The 20,668-nt window shown below is 38.9% G+C and overlaps 2 protein-coding genes across 6 annotated transcripts in view; both read right to left on the reverse strand.

Moving 5' to 3' along the window:
* The window catches only part of pla2g3 (phospholipase A2 group III), a 22,061-nt gene extending 19,999 nt beyond the window's left edge, over positions 1-2,062 (reverse strand). The window contains exons 1-2 of one of the 3 annotated variants that reach the window (XM_015032480.1): positions 1,934-2,062; positions 296-845 (exon numbers count right to left, since the gene is read on the reverse strand). In XM_015032480.1, the coding sequence (XP_014887966.1) occupies positions 296-827 (532 nt within the window). In that variant the 5' untranslated portion in view covers positions 828-845; positions 1,934-2,062. Of the gene's footprint in view, positions 1-295; positions 1,028-1,883 lie in introns of those variants that run through there. The other 2 variants (XM_015032478.1, XM_015032479.1) reach the window with 2 other exon arrangements.
* Positions 2,063-2,797: 735 nt separating this feature from the next.
* The window catches only part of rph3aa (rabphilin 3A homolog (mouse), a), a 39,078-nt gene continuing 21,207 nt past the window's right edge, over positions 2,798-20,668 (reverse strand). The window contains exons 2-16 of one of the 3 annotated variants that reach the window (XM_015032483.1): positions 19,694-19,822; positions 19,427-19,556; positions 17,484-17,567; positions 16,163-16,316; positions 12,845-13,018; positions 12,545-12,673; positions 12,329-12,408; positions 8,801-8,875; positions 8,491-8,600; positions 8,278-8,404; positions 7,324-7,377; positions 6,489-6,640; positions 6,305-6,386; positions 6,120-6,216; positions 2,798-4,757 (exon numbers count right to left, since the gene is read on the reverse strand). In XM_015032483.1, the coding sequence (XP_014887969.1) occupies positions 4,624-4,757; positions 6,120-6,216; positions 6,305-6,386; positions 6,489-6,640; positions 7,324-7,377; positions 8,278-8,404; positions 8,491-8,600; positions 8,801-8,875; positions 12,329-12,408; positions 12,545-12,673; positions 12,845-13,018; positions 16,163-16,316; positions 17,484-17,567; positions 19,427-19,556; positions 19,694-19,809 (1,698 nt within the window). In that variant the 5' untranslated portion in view covers positions 19,810-19,822 and the 3' untranslated portion in view covers positions 2,798-4,623. Of the gene's footprint in view, positions 4,758-6,119; positions 6,217-6,304; positions 6,387-6,488; positions 6,641-7,323; positions 7,378-8,277; positions 8,405-8,490; positions 8,601-8,800; positions 8,876-12,328; positions 12,409-12,544; positions 12,722-12,844; positions 13,019-16,162; positions 16,317-17,483; positions 17,568-19,426; positions 19,557-19,693; positions 19,826-20,668 lie in introns of all 3 variants that reach the window. The other 2 variants (XM_015032481.1, XM_015032482.1) reach the window with 2 other exon arrangements.

The raw sequence follows: 20,668 nt of genomic DNA on the forward strand, positions 1-20,668 counted from the left end.
ATGAGAACAAAAAGGGGAAAAAATTAAAAAAAAAACACCAAAAAATATATAGTTTTTTTTTTTTTTTTTTTTTTTTTTTTTTTAACCATGACAATGGTAAATCAAAAGTTAAGAAATTTGCCACGATAATTGACAAACGATAAGATAAATGCCCACATGTAGCCGGCATCAAAACACAACAGACTTTTTGTCAACATGATGTGTTAAAATGTGAATAATGTGATTAGGTAAACAGTACAATACCATTTCCTCGTGTATCTTGGATGATGGTTAGTTCAAACACAGCATCACTCACCCAAATCTGCGTATGATGGCGCTTTGTTGCCAGAGCCGCACCACAGAGTCCCGGGGACGATAAATCCGCGCTTTACACGCGCGTGAATCCTAACCTCTGACCTTTCACCTTCACCTTGATCTCCGAGGCTCCTCACGTGTCTCCCCGCTGTGTGCTCCGGGAGATTAGCAAAGCTCGGAGAGGCCAGAGAGACGCACCGATCCGCGTCAAACAAAGACTCCAGATCCAACGTTTTCTCCGCGGGGTCGTTAAATTCCCGCACGCGCCCCCGACACGCAGACAGGTAGCTCTGGATCAGCGCTGCGTCATCACTCCAGGTGCAGCCGAGCAGGGCGCGCTCCCCGGACCAGACGCCGTGGTATAGGCGCGGTGCCGCGGCGCTGCCGTGCGGATCCCCCCGGAGGAAGCTGACGTGCAGTTGGCCGCTGGAAGAAACTTTGGTCCAGCTGCAGTGGGTGGAGGCTCGCGCGGCAGTGCAGCCCAGGAGAGCTGATGTTACAGTGAGAGCCAGGAGAGCGGAGATGTGCGTCATCTTGGCGCATCAATGGAGCTGCGGCCGGATGAGAGAGAAAGAGAGGCTGTTTGACTAACTCTGCAGCAAAGTGCTAACTTCTGCCTCTGAGAGGTTTTTCATTCATTTGCAGAGTCCAGGTCGGTTTTAAATGTGAAGGCGAAAAAGAACAGGAGGAGGAGAGGAAGGTTTCCCGGTGGATTAACAGTACATCCAGATCAGACACGTGACCAGGCAGCGTAGCCAAAACACTCCCCATCTCTCTGCCCCACATTTACAGCCACAATATTAGTGAGGACACACACACACACACACACACGTTTTTAACTGTAAATCTGACTAATGCATCAGTGCTGCTCAGACTCACCCCTAACATGCTGAATGGAGATGTGATCAACTAAACTATTGATTTTTACACAGACACTTCTGGACTTGTCTTCTCTGCTGTGTTGAATCAACCTGAACATGTCAGATGTGTTGTGAAAATCCAGAACAGTCGTAACTCTATTGTTAGGCAACTAATGAGGGCCGCTTTGTTTGGCTGAACCGCGCACGCGTGCGCACGCGTACACACACACACACACGCGTACACACACACACACACACACACACACACACACACACGGTGCGTACCGGGATGATCCGGTGTTGAAACAGGTGTTACGCCAGTTTCCATTACCACATTACTATGCTTTAGACCTGGTTTGATATATTTTGTCATGAGTTTCTAGTTATCTTCTTCTTTCAACCATTTTTTTCCTCTGAATTAGAATTTTATTGTCTAAATTATACTCACCATTTGAGAACAAGGGGCACATATTGTCTAATTTAAAACATTCAGCAAAAATAAAACAGAAATTCAGTAATAATAAAATAAACACTATTTGTAAAGTAAAATCTAACAAAGTGGACACAGGATGGGTGATGCCAGCCAGGTGCCAGGATGTTTTCAAGTGTATAAAATGGTTTCATTACTCATCTGCTGGATGTCAAAGTTCAATATTTGACCAATATGGATCTAATCTGAGATGATATTCTTCTAAGCAGTTATTAAAACAGAAGTGACTAAGTCCAGACCTTGAGAGATTCCACCCTGCAGCTTTTAGGTCCTTCTCTTCCCCACACACCTGAATCAGATTCCCTCTTCTTCTTCTTTTTTGATGTTTATTGGCTGTTGTCAAACACCAACTGGTATGGAGCGTGGACCAGAATGTCAGAATCCCTCATCAGCAGCCATTGCCTGGTATCAACCATTCATTTGGTTCAGGTGTGTGGAAGACTATAATATCACCACTGCACCCAATCATCCAATAAGAAAGCAGTTGTAGGGAAGTCATCGTCCAATCATTGTGTAGTTGCTTCAGGGTTCTTTTGGCTGACATATTTGCAGTTTTAGTTCTCTTCTTGCAATTTTTTAAAAAGGTTTCCTACTTTGTTGAAAATAAAATGTACTTTTTGTGACTAAATGTTATTTCACATCTTTTAATCTGTTCGCACCTTTACGATCCAAATGTGTTTAATTCACGTACAACCTCCTTCTGGGGACAGACGCCTTTTTTCAATTTGCAGTTATATCTCGTTTTATAGACTTTCTTGGTTCTATACATAAGCTTTTCACCTGGGCTACATCTAATCAGATATTCTTCATGTCTCGTTCACTTTTGATTTTGCATATGCTTTTGTTCCGCTTGAGCGACATGCTGAACTTTAGTTTCATTTAATTAAACACATTAATTAATTAGCCTGGTATTATCGGGCGTTTCTGCGGGATCAATACCTGAATTTATTTGACTGCAGATTCAAGGTCAGACGGAGTCAATCAGGCATGTGACCTTTCACCCACTTGGAGGGAAAGTGCATTATCAAGAAAGGTCAAAATCCACTTGATTCTCATCTGCGTGTCTGCATCAGCTGATTGGATTAGACGTCGCCTGATTCAGACAAAGTTTATGCCATGTCACAGGAAAAAAAAAAAAAAACACTATTCCAAATCAAGTGCCATCATGTCTTTATTAATTAGCCACATGTATGCAACAACATGGGTTCATACATGCATCAGCAGCAATACAGGGAGAATAAGCAGCTGGAAACATTTTACCTGACTGTAAAATATAGAGTTAGATCAGAACAGGAATATTTCATTATGTTTTATTGAACCATTGCTTGGTCTAATTTAGTTTTATGATCATTTCATAGAGAAGGTCCTTGCAGAAGCGTTACTTTTGCCCTTTGAATTTCTCCAGCAGAAAGGCAGACTGCTAGCACATGCACAGAGAAAGGTTTTAGCTGCGTGGAGCCAAAAGAGTTTCTACAGCGGTATATTAAAGCCATTGTAGATAGAAAAAAAAAGAGTAAATTTCCATCAAAAACTTCATGTTTGCAATTGCAACTCAGAAATGTGCGTGTTTTCCCTAGAACATTCTGAGATTAATTTCAAATTTCAGCAACTTTTTGACTTCTCAAAATCAGAAATGATCTTGTTCTTTTTTGTTTTGTTTTTCCAAGCAAATTTCTTAGATTAATTTTCAACTTTTCAAACTCAGAAATTTCATGTCAAATTTCTAAGATTAATTTGATCATTTCTGATTTGTTGACTGGATTGTACTGTTCTCTTTTTCTCTGTCTACAACAGCCCTAATACGCCGTCATACATTTCACGCCCACAAATAAAAATGTATTATGTACTATATGCGACGCACAGTGGCACTACCCTACAGAGGGCGCCAAAACGATGGCGAAAAATTATTCCAGGTCGAGAACGTTCTGGGCCCCGACTTTTTTCGTCCACTTGAATTGTGTTGTCGTCTGATGACAGCTAGCTTCGTTGTCTGACCGCAAATAAAAATCAAAAAGGCAGCTAGCTAAAGATGGAGAGGCGTAAAAGAAAGGCAGGAAGGAAGGTCAGGAAACAAAAAAAAAGAAAGAAAGAAAGAAAGAAAAACGAAAGAGGGAGAAGAACAAATATGTTGTAGGGATGAAAAAAGCTTTTCAAAGTGGTTGACAGACAGTAGGTAAGTTATTTCAGTCTATCAAGAAAAGGCTTGTAAATATTCAGGTTAGCTAACATTACTAGTAAAATGACAGGTCACTGTTAGCTTGCCACTGTGTGCTACAAACTGTCTGCATGTCAGAAAGTTCACAACTGGGCTCTTGTCCACAACTTTGTTGATTCAGTCTCAAATTCATAATTTAACATATGCAAAACGCAGGGTCGGTTGGCACAATAACACAAATAAAATATATATAGAGACATATATATTTTTGCTTGCTTTGTTTTGGACGACGCACACACCAGAATTACATTACACATCAGCTAATAAAATGTGATTAGATACATCAGGAAAGCCGACCTCTTCACCCAGCAATGACGTGGTCGCCAGAATGACATGATCGGGTGGGAAAAGGTCAGACAGACGACCGGGAATTCCTTCTGTTGAGTCTGAGCATCTGTGCACACTTCAATACAACACTCTCACCTGATAACAGTGATAACAAAGACTTTATCTTCCCCGAGAATTATGATAAACGCTCAGTTCAGAGGCTCCTTTATCATGTTTTATGAGGTGTGATACAATTAGCTTCCTGGATTAGTTTAGGAGGACTGGGTGGGTAGGTGATGGGGTCGGGATAGGGGAGGGGGGTACTTTAGATCGACATCCATGTTTGTCACGAGAAATTTAAAATTCACATTGGACTTCTGGGGAAAACTCCATACGAACACACGGAGGAATCGGTCTAACTTTTGAAACTGAAAAATAACATTTAGCAGAGAAATTATCAAATAAAGAAGCAGATAACTGAATCATTACAGCGTGAACTAATCCTCAAACTGGACAGTATTGTCATTAAGCAGGACATGCCAGCGCTCAATCTTCTTGTCTTTGTTCTTGAGGCATTCGTACCAGTGTTTCAAACTCTCTCCTTTAGCCTGGATGCCTAGCTGACATCCCCCTGAAAACAAGAGACAGGAGAACAAGAACAATATGGTAATTTATACAGAAATGCTTCCATTGATGTTGTACTTCTACTTGTTTTAATCTCATATTTATTCATTTCATTATTTTTATCCATTATAATTGCTTGTTTTGGCGGGTTTTTATCAGTGTTTTCATGGGAGTGTTTAACTGCCAGAGTTTAGAAATAAATTCAGGAGCAGGTTTCTTCTTAAAATGAGATGTGTTGGTTTTAATAAATCTAGTTAGAGCAAGTTTTTTAATCTCATTAAAACCAAAACGTTCTCTTGTTTTAACAAGTTTTGCATCAACGACAAGGTTTTCTCGTCTAAATGAGTTTATTTCCTTAAATGCTTCTGCATGTTTTTTGCAAACAAGCTAAAAATATTTTGTCTTTTCCGACCACCTCACCATTAATGATATTCTCATCATAGCCTCAGATAACAGACTGATACAGATTTCTCCTCTCAGAGGCAAAGACACAACCTCAGATCAGATAGTGAACATGCGTCTGTGCTTGTGCTATTAGACCTCAATGCTGCTTTTGATACAGTGGGTCTCAGTAATAAAGGTGGGGTTTGACTAGTTTAGATCATTTTCCTCATAAAGTGCTGTCCTGGTGCAGATTTATTAAATAAATCTGTATTTCAGTTCATTCATGTCTGTTTTTTGTTTGTTTTTTTAAATAAAGAAACGTTTTAAGTCAGTTCAGCACTGTTTTTCCGTATCGGTTGATACTAAACCTCAAATATTGGTATCGGTATCAGAAGTGAAAAAATGGATTGATGTATCTGTAGGATAAACTCTGATTGCAATTTCTTGTACCAATTTGTGTCAAAGTACAGTGATGCAGCTTATGGTCATTGTAACGAATGTTAATGGATGATAAACTATACCAGAAGTTATCACAATACATGATAATATTGTTGCTATGAGACTATTTTCAAGTATCATAGTAATGGCCTAAAAATAAAAGAACACATTCTGAAAGATCAGTAAAGTTCACATTCTAATGAACATTTCATTCTGGAGCTGGAAGACACTTTAAATATCCAAAAGAAATACACAAAACAACAAATAAAATGAATTATGAAGTCTCTGTATCAAATTGGTCAAAGCACCAGACTGGAGAGTTTTGTTATTCAGTCTTTGATAGAAAGAGAGAAAAGAGAAAAACATTAAATCATGCAAATGAAAATTTTTTAGTTGGTTTTAATTCATCGTACCAGTACTTGATTTGTTGCTTATAAAACCAAGACAAGCCTGACTCATTGTCACATCTTTTTAAATTTCTGACGCCATCAAATATAAACAACCCAACAAAGGCTGAAGTTATGAAGAAATCTGTCCAAGGGCTTACCAATGAAATCGTTGGATTTCCCCATGTCATAGTCCCAGACCGATACGTCCAGGGTTTTCTTGGCGAGCTCAGCGTGTTTAATTTCGTAACTGAACTCCTAAAACCCAGTGAAGAAACGCAGGGTTTGTTACATAACCTGCGGGTGGAGTCAGTAAGGAGGGTGCGGTTCGGAAGCAGCAACTGACCTCGTTGAACTCTGGGTTGAGGGTCTTCTTTTTGATCTGCGTCTTGTTCTTGGCTTTCTTTCCCATGTCTGGCTTCAGACATCTACGGCAACAAAGGAGCAGAAAGTTCTGGACGTGATTCATTCGACAAAAAATGAAAAAAAGAAAAGTAAATTAAATAAAGGCAGATGAAAGGAGGACGCACATTTTGACGAAAGGGTCTGAGTAGCCGTTGGAGTCCATGGCGGCCAGGTGAGCGCAGCGGACCACGCCCACTACCAGACGGCTCTGCTGACTGTTGTACGTCAGTGATATCAGGATGCGGCCCCTCTCCTCTGAGTCTTCGCTTTCCTTCAGCTGCGGACACACACACTCGGCTAATGAATGCAGGAGCTTTTCAAAGAAACGCATTTTCTCTTGATCTTAATATCCCTTTGTGCTGATCTCATATCTGGACAGATTATCCTCTAATTGGAGCAAAGCATACATGTCCAGTCTCAAATTGATAATAATAGGTTGTCTTTCTATTTTTCTCTAAGAGTGATGCAAAATAATTCATATAATTTTTATGTCCTAACTTAATTTTTACTGCAACTGTTAGATGTTGGACATCAGTCGTGTAAAGTATGACTGAGGACTGTAGGGCTGTGCTGCTAAAATCAGCTTTTCTTAAAAGCAAGTTTAACCTTCTTTGTCTTTGTGTCATGGCTCCTAGATTTGACATATCCATGGCAACACAACAAAACAAATCCTGGAAGTCAGATGAAAGCAACTTAATACAGAAAACAGTTTGGGAAAGCAGGTTCTGGATCAGTTTGATTTAGTGAATCTGTTTCCAAAGGTCAGACAGACTCCAGCTGTGCACAGGATCACAACTGGAACTGATGTCTGAAGCTGAAAACACACAGAATGTCTGTCACAGTGTCTTAAAGTAGCTTTGTAAAAACAAAAATAAGAAATCTGATGACATATTAGTTCAGAAGTATTATGCTAACCTTGTCGAGGTTTGGAGTAATTGTGACAATAATAATGAAACTTACATCGTCCTCATAAAGTGCCATGCCACGAATCGACCCTCCAACAGCCTTCTTCACCTGCAAGTAAACCAAAACATTTGTCATCATCGTAGCAGAAAAAATCCTGCATCTTTTACCTGCTTAACAACCTATATGAATATTTAAAAGGGCAGTATTATGTAAAATCTAACCTTTTTTTAAGTTATATTATGTTATAATGTTATTTCCTCACCAAAAACATACCTGGAGTGTTGCTTTGATTCTTTCATGCATGTTTGAGAAAACCTTGGCAACCATTCAGCTGTGCAAAACGCCTGGGTGGAGTAAGCCCCACCTTCGAGGATGAAACTCCTCTTCTGAGCTGCAGTTTCCACATTTCTGAGCTTCTGCCTCACACAGCAGCCTTCCCCCGCCTATCCCCCTCTCAGCTCCTTCAGACTAGCCAGCAGCAATTAGCAAACACCTGGTGGAACTGCGCATCTGCTGAGCTCATAATACTAACTACTTCTAAGTGAAATGCTGGTAAAAACGTTGTTAAAGGGGTTAGTAGAGGAGCCATGTTGTGATGACTTCCTGAAGGTGGAGTTTCATAAAGACAGAGGCCCAATTACAAGGTGTTGAATTACGAAGTCATATTTCTTTTAAGTCATATTTGACTTTTTTTTTACAACTGACAGTAACAGTCATTTGAGTGTGCAATAAAATGGCACTATATGACTAGAAAATATGTAATACTGCCCCTTTAAAGATATAAATATTGGTAGATGAGGCAAAATGGTGGTAGTTCCCTGTCAGACCACAAGGTGAATCAGTCAGAGCCCCTTCAAAATACAAAATATTATTTGGAATTATGTTTAAGTAACTAGATGAATGGATATAGATATTTAGAATGGTCACTGGTTCTGTTTAACAGTGAAGTGGGTCAAATGGTCCTCCATATCGGATCGTACTGCGTGAGTAGTGAATGATCTTGCTTACCGGGATCACTCTCTCCAAGCAAACATTGAAATTCTTCTTCTGGTCAAACTTCAGTTTCTTGAGCGCAACCCGTGTCTCTCCAATGAATTCGTTATGTCCAAACTTGTCCTCATCGCTCACCGACAGCCTGCGGGAAGACGACCACGAGTTCTACAAATCCTTCCATTTCAAAGCTGGCGTCACAGTAACGCAGGTAAAGGTGATCCACGGTACCTGAGCGTTTTGCGTTGCATCTCGTCGTCGGTGATGCCGTGGTAGATCAGCGTCTCGTTCCACAGGGGGTTCAGGGTGTTTTTAAGCGTCTTGGTGCGAAGCTTGTTGGACTTAGAACAGAACAGAGTCTTTCTAAGAAAGGAGCAAATGCTAAAGATTGACTGAGAAACCACAAGGCTAATATATTAGAATGAAAAACAAATCTCATGTTTTAGCTTGTAAAGGAGTTCAATCACATTTATTGCATCCTTGAACTTTTAACTGGTCACAGTAACATATTTATTGTTGCAATAAATATGTTGGTAAATACCTTACTGGCTCCGGGCAGCAGATGTAGCTTTACATACGGATCTGCCAGTCCATTGGAATCCATTGGTTTCAAACCCTAAACGTAAAAAATCAGAGTTTAGATGACCTCATTGCTTTGCCTTGTCCAGTTTGTCCCAGTTTTCTTCTCTATCATCACCTCATCTCATTCTACAGTACAAGGTTTTATTTTAACTTCTTTTATTTGTTCAGTATGCTGTTTTTATATCTTACCCTTTTGTCGACCTTTCTTGCCTTCCCTTTTCATTTAGCTTTGCCCTTTCTCTTCGTGACACATTCCTTTTATTTTTATCTAAATTCAACTTATGTTTTTAAATCATATTTGTCATTGTTGCTCTGTGAACAGCTAAAACCAGATATTTACATACTCTATATATTAAGACATGTAACCTTTTCCCCTCACTTTTTGTCATTAACTCAGAATAAACCTTTTCTTTTTTGGTCAGGATTATCAAAATGGTTTATATTTGCTAAAGGCCAGAAGAACGAGAGAATTTTCTTTAAATTCAGAAATTTCTTTCTGCTACATGCAGGCCAGTATTCCAAAAGCAACATAAAAAGTCTTGAATTCATTTGTTCTGATCCATCTTGATTTCAAATATTCATAGATTTATTACTCATTACTAATTGTATTTTAGACATGTACTTAAATTTTTTTTATAATTTTCTCTTCTCTGGTTAAATTAAAAACACACACATTAAATAAAGTCAATGTTAATTTTATAGTCACATTTATGAATAAAGCCACTGTAAATTCTGGCTTTTATTCCAAGTGAAGGATATCTTTACTTCAGTCTTTAAAGTTGACAGCTTTTGTCTTGTTGACATTAAGGCGTTAGATTGTTGTCGTGACAACGTCTTCATAACTGTTGCATCAAAGCATTGTAATATATTTCATTCTTGTGATGAATGGTCACAGGCAGTACAGCCTTGAAGAACACCTGTGTTCAATTTGCTACAATCGGATGTCCTTTTTTTTTCTTTTTCTTTTTTTTTTTAAAACTTCTTTTGTGTCTCTAATTTTTGACGGTATTAAAGTTTGAAGTAAATTCACTTTCTTGGAGTAATACAGAGAGAAGGGTTGCATTGCTATGTCTGGTGAAGAGATGTTGTTAAAGTCCATTGTAATGTTTGTGCTCCATCCGTTCTGTCTTGTGTTAAAGCCCTTTTCTTGACATATTAACTTATCTAGTTTAATGTTTTTCTGTTTGAACTTGAGCTTTTATTCATTGTTCTTTATTTATTGTAGTTCGTATTTGATCTTTTTCAACTGTCTTGTCGTTTATCATCTACATTTCTAGTAACTCTACTCGTTTTGGTGATTTCTGTTTAATATTTCCTTCAAGGATTCTCATCCTGGCTCAACCCTTCAGTTGAGTTGCCAGGTCTTTGGTTAGGTTTGTGTTGTTTTGTCTTTTCTCTTTTTGCCTCCTCTCCTTCTGTGCTCTCTCATGTGAGGTTTTCTCTTCTTTTCCTACTGTACATGCCATCCTTCAGCTCTGTTTTCTTTTGTTAATCGCCTCCTGTCTCATCTTATATTGCTTCAGTCTTGTTACATCCTCCCCCATCTTCTGTTGCGTTATTGCGTCTCTTACATCTCCTTGTTTTGGCTCTTGTTGTCTTGTTTCGTTATGTCTCTTTCCCTTCCTCTTTTATCTGCTCATGTTGAACCATCTGGCCTTGTTGTGTCTTATTGAATCTTGTTTTATTTGTCCCGTCCTGTTTGATCTCGTCCCATTTTAACATGTTTATTGATTTAGCCACACTCCGTATTGTATTGCTGTCCTCTCCTGACTTGTCTTGCTCTACTTTTTCCTCTTTTGTTTTCTCAGCTTAACCAAATGTTGGTCTTTTTTTTTTCTTTTACAGTTTTTCACTGTCATTTTTACAGTTCTGTCAATGTATAAAAGAAAATAAACAAACCACTGTTAAAATGCAAGTTACTGCTAGTGTGAAAACCTAGGCCAAAAAACTTTTTAGAACTTTAATGTGACGTCTGTCCTGCACAATTCAAAAGAAAAACTAATAAAATATTAGTGGGAAAACACAGCAAGTTAAAAAAACTGCAGTATTTTAATAGCATTGGTTTGCATACTCTAACATTTGGTTGGATCTTTTGTTGATTTAGGTTCAGGATTTACGTTTTCACAGTCCACACATGCAACAACCACAATCAGTACTAACCTGAGATCATCTTGATCCTTTTAAAGCTCTCTGTAAACTATGGTTCTAATGCTGCCAATTAGAAAATGTCAGAGAAATCAGTAAAGCTGACCTTAAATACAGTTCAGTAGATAAAAATCAGGTTAGTTGTGTGTTCAAAAAAACTAATAGTTAAAATTTGATCAAAAGATGTGTTAAACAAGACTTTGTGTGAAGTCATGCACACAATCTTTTTTTCAGGGTTTTTAATTTTTTTTCCTGTACACTGAAACTAACAGCTACAGAGTCTCATAAGGGTCATGGGGGATTTTATTTCTTTTCTGTTACCTCATTCCCATTCCTACATAATGAGTTTTGCATTCCCTCACTACGCAGTGATGAATTTAATGGTCAGTTCATGCAGTATATTGAATACTGAAAGATTCTCTCTTACAATTTAAGCTTTTTGTAAGGAATTCTGTGTTAAAATATTGTTTGAGTTATCTAAAGTTTTATTTTTGGATAAAAAAATAAAACCCTTGTGCCTATGTGCAAAATACCAACGAAAAACAGGTCAAACATGGGTTGTCCATCTCTACTCTAAAACACAAACAAGAAGGGACAGAAGACGGAAGAAACACATCCAAATGTTTTGCTGTCTTCACTATCTGATGGTTTTGCTGTGCCTGTTAGTCTGAGTGGTTACTAAAGGGTCGTTTTCATGCGCAGTCCAGTCTTCGCTGAAAGATATTACGCAAACATAAACTTTAAAAAACGGATTTTGAGCCAGTTTTCTGCACCAAAGGGCTAAGATTGATTAAGTATGTTTTTAATGTGTATCTTTTAAGGGGTACATATGTACAATTTTAAATTAGCATTTGTTATCAATGTGACTGAATACAAAATAGACAATTGTGCATTCGCAAATTTATTGCAAGGTAACGAAAGAAAAAAGATCTCCCTATAACCACTAGGGGGCTCTGTAGAGAGCCCCTTTAGTTAAAGGCACTTTGCCTGAACTCTACTTGTTAAAGTCATAAGTTTGACTCACAGTTGTAAATTATCCTGAGAGTTTGTAAGCTGGTCAGCAGAGATTTAACTCAAATCTAAAAGTTGACTAACTTTAAGGCACCTTTTCAACTTTTGTTTCTAAGTTAAAGGACTTACAATTCACTACACTGAAACAGATTTGTTTGATTTTCAGCTAAACTGTGGAGGATGTCCTATTAAACATGGAAAAAGTACTGAGAGGACTCATTTTGGACTTTTTACATCACAAAACATTTGAGTGCCGTCATCCTGTCCAGGTATATTTACTTTGTCTTGTGTCACCATCTTGTTTTTCCTGTACATGTGGTTTTGTGTTCACCTTAGCTTTAATGATGCAGCAGTGTAGAGCATGATTCTCCTGTTCATAAAGAAGGCTGAACTCCAGAGATCCCAGTGTGGCTGTAAGAATAACGACACAGAAGCGCAATATACATTTGCAACTGAAAGTAGATTTTAAAAGCAAAAAAAAAAAAAGGAAAAAATGTTGAAATTTTTTGAACAATTGATCTGAATGGACGAGTTTCAACCATCTTACTGGCATCGTCAGAGTCGTAGTCATTGTCGTCGTTCTCTGTGTGATCTGGAGCGGGTTTCTGAGGCGTCGCGTTGTTGGAAGGTGGATTCGCAGGTGGAGTGATCCTGGTTGCAGGTATGTAAGTGGGACCTGAGGAGACGACCGGTTGCCGCTTGTTCTCCAGATCCGCCGCTGGAACTACAGACACGGTAAGTCTGGGCCGTCTTTTCTTAGAAAGTGCTAGCTTAAATGTTTGGACCCCCGTCCCGTCGTCCCCCTGCAGCGTTGGGCTTATTCTTAGAGGGAGGAGTGTGATTTTACCTGGGGTGGGTGCCGTCTGCTGCATGTTTGCCTGAGGTGTTTTGGACGCTAACACAGGCCTCTCTGTCTTGGTTCCAGCTGCCTGAGTAGAATGAGTCTCATCACAGCTGTCAGTTGTTGTTCTTGCTGTCTGCTCCCATTGTTCTGACGCACTGGACTGCTTCTGCCGAAGCGCTGAGGAGACAAAGGAAGATGATCAGAGCTGCCACAATAGTCGGCACCACAGCAGCTACATCAAAGCTGCTGCTTCGATAGATGGATCGATAATGGCTGCTGGGAGTGGGAACGGTAACAGTCACCAGCGCATTCTGGATCCAGTATAATGTACATACCTGTTCAGAAAAACACGCTCATTAGTACCAGTAGCTACGTTTCAATTAATAACAGAGTTGCACAAATTGAAAAATAAACTTGCTTCATGGAAACGCGGCAATTTAGAAAAAACTGGAGACCTGCGCTAAAACTTTTCTCCACTAGGATGAGGTGGTTATTTGGCCATATCAACAAAGGCGTATTTTTGCAAAAATGCAACTTTTTTTTTTTTTTTTTGCTTGATACTAGTCACGGGATCAACAACTACTGGTAAAAACGACAAAGAAGACAACAGGAAGTGGCAGGAGGATGTTGGATATGCTTTTGTTTGTTTTTTGGGTAATGTGCAGCTGGCTCCAAAAGTTGTGCCACTTGAACACGTTGAATCTGTAGCTCTTATGTAAAATCGCCAACTACAATTTCCCCAAAACGCTGCATACGTATAGCCACTCCCAAGTAGGCGGGGCTTTTCGCTCCAACACCTGAATAAGACACCAACGTCTCCTCTGATTGGCTGATACCACGAGAGGTGGTATCAGCCAATTTATGCCACATAGATCGGTTTCGGATCCTGCTATTGTTTTTAGCCAAAGCTTCAAGATCTGTACCATGAAAAAGATGCAAAACTTAAAATATCTGCGAGCTACTGGTACAACAATCGAGTTTTTTGGTGTTCCGTTGTGTCCAGTAATTAGCCGGTACCATCCAGTGCTTAGTTTTTTTCATTTTCCTGCTGATATCAAGGCGACAGCGGACTGTAGCCAAAACTTAGCCAGTACAGCTAACACACGGTTTGTAGCTGCCTGGTATTTCAAAGCTTGAGGATATTGAAGATCCAGCATCAGAAATGGGAAGACGGAGGTTAAAAGGAAGCTGTACGCGCTTCGTTCACTGGAATAATTTGTTGGAGGAAAATAATGCAGGAGGAAATATCCCTCAGTGCTGAGGCATCTTCTGCTGTTTTGATTGAGCAAAGTAGGAGGGTATACCGCTCCAAGATGGCCGCCGTATTTCCTGCGCCGGAGCGGTCCAGGAGGCGTCTATGCTTATATTATGTCTATGTATACCCTATTATGAACATGTCTCATGTAGCTGTTCACATCCATAGCTGTCAAGATTTTTAATGACTTATCATGTAGACAAGCTTATTCATATGTGATTTTAATTTAATTCCTTATTTAATGAAACACCTCAAATATGAAATTGTGTTTTTTCAACATCAGCAGAATATCAACAAATACTTGCGTGCATTTGCATTGTTAATGCAGCTAGCGGTACAGTGCCATGTAAAAGTATTCATACCCTCATTTGTAGAACATTTTCTTCCCTAATCCTGTATTGGCACTGCAAGGCACAGCATGTAATATAACCGGCTGCCTACAGGGAACAGAAATAATATCTGGAGATGGTATTCTATCAGCCTGATTGGCTTTATTAAATCACTGTTGCATCTGGCATCAGAGTGGATGGGTCGAATTAATGTCATTTGACTTTGTGACCTTCAACTACTAAAACGTGGAAAAAGGATTTTACTCAAGCAACTAATTTTAGTCGTTTATAAGTTCATACAATGTATGAAATATAAACATGCAAGGTTCCACATTTCCTGATTTTGCAAAATACATCTGTTGTCAAATCAATACCCTCTTGAAATCTAATATTAATTTTAAACAATGCATATTCAAGTTTGATGTTTTAATTCTTCTTCTGACACTGAAGTTAATCTCTTACATTTCCAAACACACAGCAGGACAAAGTTAATGACTCTGTTCAGTTGAGCAATCCAGTCTGCGACAACATTAGACGTGTGTGTGATGAGTGTGTGCTTTGTGTTGTAATCAGATCTGTCATATTTCATCAGAATTCCATGTTTATCCCTCTGTGTGTCTGCAAAGAACAGAAAACATATTCATGGTTTGCTGTGGATGAAAACAGATTTTAAATTTCAAGAAATGACGAATTGGACGAGGCAGATGCTGCAAAAGAGGCGCTATGGTTATGTATTCATGCATTTATTCAGATATTACAGTATGACAGATTAAAACCTTTCTGAATCACCCAAGAAAAGGCCAAAGGCCTTTCAAATGAAATATAATACAGCAAGTAGTATCAGCAGGAAGTAAATAACTCCACCCGAGCTTATGCAACACTACACCTCCCACATATGAAGAGCTTACCTCTCATTTTTTTAGTTCTTTAAATTAAATAATTTTTTACCATAATTATTTGTCATGACCACATCAGACGAGCCCCCTGCTGTTGTTGCCTCTCAATTAATTACAGTGAGAAAATTAAACTGTGAAGGCTTAAATGCAGAGCATAAGAATGTAAACTAGGCTAGCTGTTTCAAGCAGCAAACAGGGGATGCTAACACATGATGCTAACTTCCCATTGACTGCACATGTATTGAAGCCATAAAAAACTTGTTCAGGTCAAAATTTGTAGATTGTTTTTTTCTGGTGTTCATGCACTCCCCCTTTGTCATGGTGCCCTGGGCAACTCCCCAAATGGCCCACATCAAAAACTGACCGTGAAATATTAAAACAGAGTTTATCATTTTGCGAAAGTGAGCCCAGAAAACTTAGAACGTTATTCACAAACACAGATAGGCTACAACCAAGCCAATGAGCAATTAATCAATTAAAATTAAGAATTTTATTTTATTTTGGATATTTAAAATATCTTTCAGTTTTAGTGTTGTGTGTTCTTTACAAAATTAAAGTTTATTTTGAAAGAGCAAAATTGCATGAATGTCCCATTGTCAATATATTACTTGAAAATAGTCTCAAAACAACAAAATTATGGTTTATCGCAATAATTCCTGGGACAATTTATCATCTAGCACATGTTTTATTTGACAGGCCTCACTACAACAGATATGTGTCCTTAAGCCTTACAACACCTGACCAATGAATTTTGGACATAAACTAGCCTTTGTAGTTAGAATCATGTTTCTAAATCAAACTGTAGGTTACAAGTAAGTGGAACAGTTAGTGTTTTGGTTACCATCAGTCTGATGACTTGGTCTGTGTCCCTGTGACCAGCCTGGACCGGTGCCGTCCTCTGAGTTGGACTGAGGAGGTCTGGAGAGAGGCAGAGGGGAGGGCAGGCCCTGCTGATCTCTTCCTTTATAAAACCAGGCCCCTGAACGTTTCTGTACCTGCAACATCGCACAATAAAACCGTTAGCATGAGCCCAACGAGGACTGGAATAATTCACTGAACATAATAACACAACAAAGAGGTGAGGTTAAAATACATTTCTCTAAAATGATTTTTTTGATGTGGTTCACCGTTCAAAAGACACCTCAGGACAGGTTAAAGTTTGTTAGGACTAGATTGTAAAACTAGAAGAACAAAAAACAAATGAGCTGAATCCTGCAAGGCCACATGTTTACTGTTTGATAGAAATTTCTCTACCAAGTTTGTACTTTCTTCATCAACTTGCTGTTTTACTTCTTGCCCTGTGATGGAGGATCTAAGTACTACATGTACTAACTGAATATTTAATTTCTCAATTATTCGTAAAGTAGCTTTGAGAAGTAACATGTTTTTAAGGCTTAAACACTTGCTACATCCTCTTTTATTGTTTTTTTTTCTTCTTCTTTTAACAAATTTAGGGTTTTAATTTAATTTTACAGGATAAATTTTGAAAAAACAAAAAACTTTCACATCACGAAGCCTTGACATTTTAAACAACGGTGTGTTGACTTTTGAGATCCAGTGTACGACATGATTGACAAGAATCCATAGCTGAGTATTCTCTATATGCTGCTATCACCAACCTGCAGATGCTACATTTGATTTATCCTCCTCTATAGTGTAATTTTAAAAGCATAGGTTAATAACTCATGCACAATTTTAAAAATTCAATGAGCATTACATGTTACCAATGGCACCACAGGGTTTTACATTGATATAGTTAGTCTACATGATAAGAGAGAGCATCAATTTAAGGATTCCTAAAGATACAGTCACACATTATCAAGAATGTATTGTGTAACAATATCACAAGGACAGCATGAAGCAGGACATGTTAATTTTCCCTCATGTGAATGCTATTATCTTCAATCGTTTTCTAAATTAAATAGGCCTAAATATATCATTACTTCCTCCCTATTTTTGATATCTACAGTCTATTAATGGAAGCCAATTTTCCAGGTCAGTGGGCAGTGAAATACTATTGTGTGCTAAAGCATGGGTGTAAAAGCGTGAAAACGGTTCGTTTCACAGGATAAGCTGAGCTTCTGCTGGCAGAGCAGTGACATAATGCCGAGAATCAGCCTGGAGGTCTGAAACCTCCTGGCTTCTCCATCCATGCAGCTCACCTCTTGCTGCTCGTTGCAGATCCGGCAGAGCCACATCGGACAAGTCCTGCTGTTAATCCAAATCCCACATTTGCTGCACATGTGCTGCAGGAAGACAAGTGCACACACACCAACACAGAGAGAGGGAGAGAGAGGATTTAGCGCAACATGGCAGGTGCACAAAGTACATACATTTTCAAAGTTCATATGGCATTAACCCCCTACTTGAGTAGTGAGAGCAAAGTGAGGCAGAGTGTCACACACAGAGCCTGGGAATACACCGTGTGCATCAGAGCAAGTTAGCACACGGACCGCTGGCTGCTCAGAACTGCACAGAACTGTAGAATGTGTTGTAGAAAGTAGAACGGGAGGAATGATTGCTGAGTTAAAAAAAAAAAAACTTTGAACATTCGTTTAAGTGGGGAAGATGGAAGCCAGCTGATTAGCTGCTGCTCAGGGCTCTCACACCACCAGAGGGCCCCCAAGAGCACCGAGCTAACGTGACAAAAAAAAAGGTTTTTATTTAATAACTTTGAATGATACAAACTAAATGCTATTACACATGGAAAATAATTCCTATATTATTCTTATAGCTGGTACACATATAACAGGGTGATCTCTACCTGTATTTCTTTGCTGCCACTGTAAGGAAAATGTAAGATATTAATCTTGTTAACTTGTTTTCTTAAAATTCAGTGTTTGTTTCCTGATGTTACTGTCAAGTAGTTAAAATGACGCAGCACATTTAAATACCTCTCTATATTTTAAAATCTAAATATTTCTGTTAGTTTGCTACTCTTGTAAGGTTAAAATCTTACTGCATTAGGTATGTTGCACACTTGACCTGTTGGTATTGGGGGCCCCAAATGAAAATCCACCTGGGGCTCCAAAAAGGCTTGGAGCTGCTTGGAACAGGATGCTCAGGCCAGATAAGATCAAATTTAACTTTTTGGCCTACATGCAAAATGCTGCTTCGTGTTGCAGAAAACTAACACTCCATATCACCCTGAACACAGAATTTCTTACAGAAAACGTTCAAAAAACTAACATCTCCACCACATTGTTTAAAAAAATAAAACCATACACATGGGGTTGGTTTCAGAAAGGTTTTCATCTACATGAACTTTCACAAATCCACCACTGAGCGTTGTTTTAAGCATGCCAAACCCATGCTTAAAACATAGTTTGGCACTGACATAGCGTACTTTTGCGCTACGCCAGTGTAGCGCAAAAGTAAAACGTATGTCAGCCAATCAGAATCCTTCAAAACAACCACAACTTCCTATTGGGAATTAAATATGGCATCATGAGGTTCATTTGTGTGGAGAGGTTTATAATTTAGAGCTATTGTTAAACAGTGAATTAGATTGTTACATTGATAATACTTTATAATCAATACAATGACGTTAATTGGGAATCATGTCAGTTACTCGGACCTGAGTATTTACTTCATAGAGATGCTCATTTCATAGCCTGATTGAGTTTGAAGTTAAGATAAATTGACAGAACTGTGAATCCTTGCTGTACAAAGCCAAAGAATTACATTTTACTTGTATTTTTGGTCTAATTTCTAGTGCATTTGAAATAGAAAAACTAACTTACAAGTAACTTTTCATCAATATAGACGATGTTGTTTTAAGTCCGTGATACTTTAATATTGATGAGTTCCACTGGCAGATTATTAACTAGTACTTTTTCATCAATATTAAGGAATTATTGACTTAAGACAAGATCCTACAACTTACTAAAAAGCTGTATGTCACACTTTTTCAACCTTTTGGTGTAAATATGTTGAAATTTGTGATTTTAATGAGTCAAAAACTGGAAAATTCAAGCTACCAAACTGCATAAAAAAGAAACTCTTGTTAATCCAACATTTCAAACAGAAATCCATCCTCTGGAAGAATCTGCCTTTGTGTACAGAGGACTCTGTGTCGTATTTGTCGCTAGAATAACAACTGTACCTTTTTGCACTGCGAACAGAGAACAGCTGTGACCCCCTGCGCTCCGAAGGACGTCCCACACAGCAGGCAGCGAGACTGTCCATCACCACATGCCGTCTTCTTAATGCTGTCCAGGCGACTGGACAGACGCCTAAGAGAACATCCGAAAATGTATCAGCACAGTGACACAAGCAGGCCTCTGGGTTTTTACACCAAAACGTTAACGGACAACAGTGAGGCTCTCTGGACAGAATCCAGAACAACAGAGGCAGCGTTTCTCCGTCTCACTCGATGCGCTGCTGCTCCATGGCCTCCATCATGGCGGCGCGGGCCAGAACGCTGTTGATGATCTCCTTCTCCTCATCCGTAAGGTCGCCTCCCAGGGCGCCCCCAGACACGTTCATCGTCCACCCGGTCCTGCTGACATGAAACGCACACACACCAACACCAAAATAGATACAAAATTATTAGAGGCATGTAGCAAAAAAAAACAACAAAAAAAGCAAAATGTGCTGAAATTGCATCAGTACAAAGAGTTAGATGTTAAAATCTGAGGACAGGAGCACAGCTGGAAGCATGTTGGAGTTTCACCAATGCTGAGCTTCAGTGGAAAATTGTCACACAGAAATATCACACGGAGATTAAAGAGTTGTGGGGAAGACAAAGAATCAGAAAGAAGACAAATATTGTCTTGGTTCAGACTCCTGTTTTATCACAAAGTGTCCGTATTGTTACTGACCGTAACATTTCCTTTAATAACTCCAAATTTGTGTTTGCTGCAGTTCTTTGGTCATCAAGCTGCTCTGCAGGTCCGCACATGCAGCAACTCCAAAAAGTGTTGAAATATTAAAGTTCTGCTGCTAGAAGTCCATGACAAAGCCTTTCAGAATGTTTCCATGTCTAATCTGCATCTGATTTCAGAGAAAAATAAATCTGTTAAGAAGTGAAAAAATGTGAAAAACTATAATAGGTGGAAAAAAGAAAAAAAAAAGAAATAAAAAAAATCTAGCAGTGAGTATATGAGCTTGATTGTTAGCACTAGGACCCTCCTTTTGGCTCTGATTGGTTGTTTTGGACCAGGAGTGGTATATTTTTGCAGATAGCGGTAGTAGCTCAGGGAAGAGGTGGAGGAGTTTGATTTTTTTTTCACGTTTTATTTGTTTCGCTCTGTCACAACATAGTGACAGGTTTTTGTTTTTTTTTTTGGGGGGGGGGGGGTTTTGAAAGTTAAAACCTGGGGTTTTAAATTGAAAAAAGGGGGTT

Source organism: Poecilia latipinna, unplaced genomic scaffold, assembly GCF_001443285.1.
Source record: "Poecilia latipinna isolate Pla-1442-1.1 unplaced genomic scaffold, P_latipinna-1.0 Scaffold242, whole genome shotgun sequence".
NCBI classification, from domain to species: Eukaryota; Metazoa; Chordata; class Actinopteri; order Cyprinodontiformes; family Poeciliidae; genus Poecilia; species Poecilia latipinna.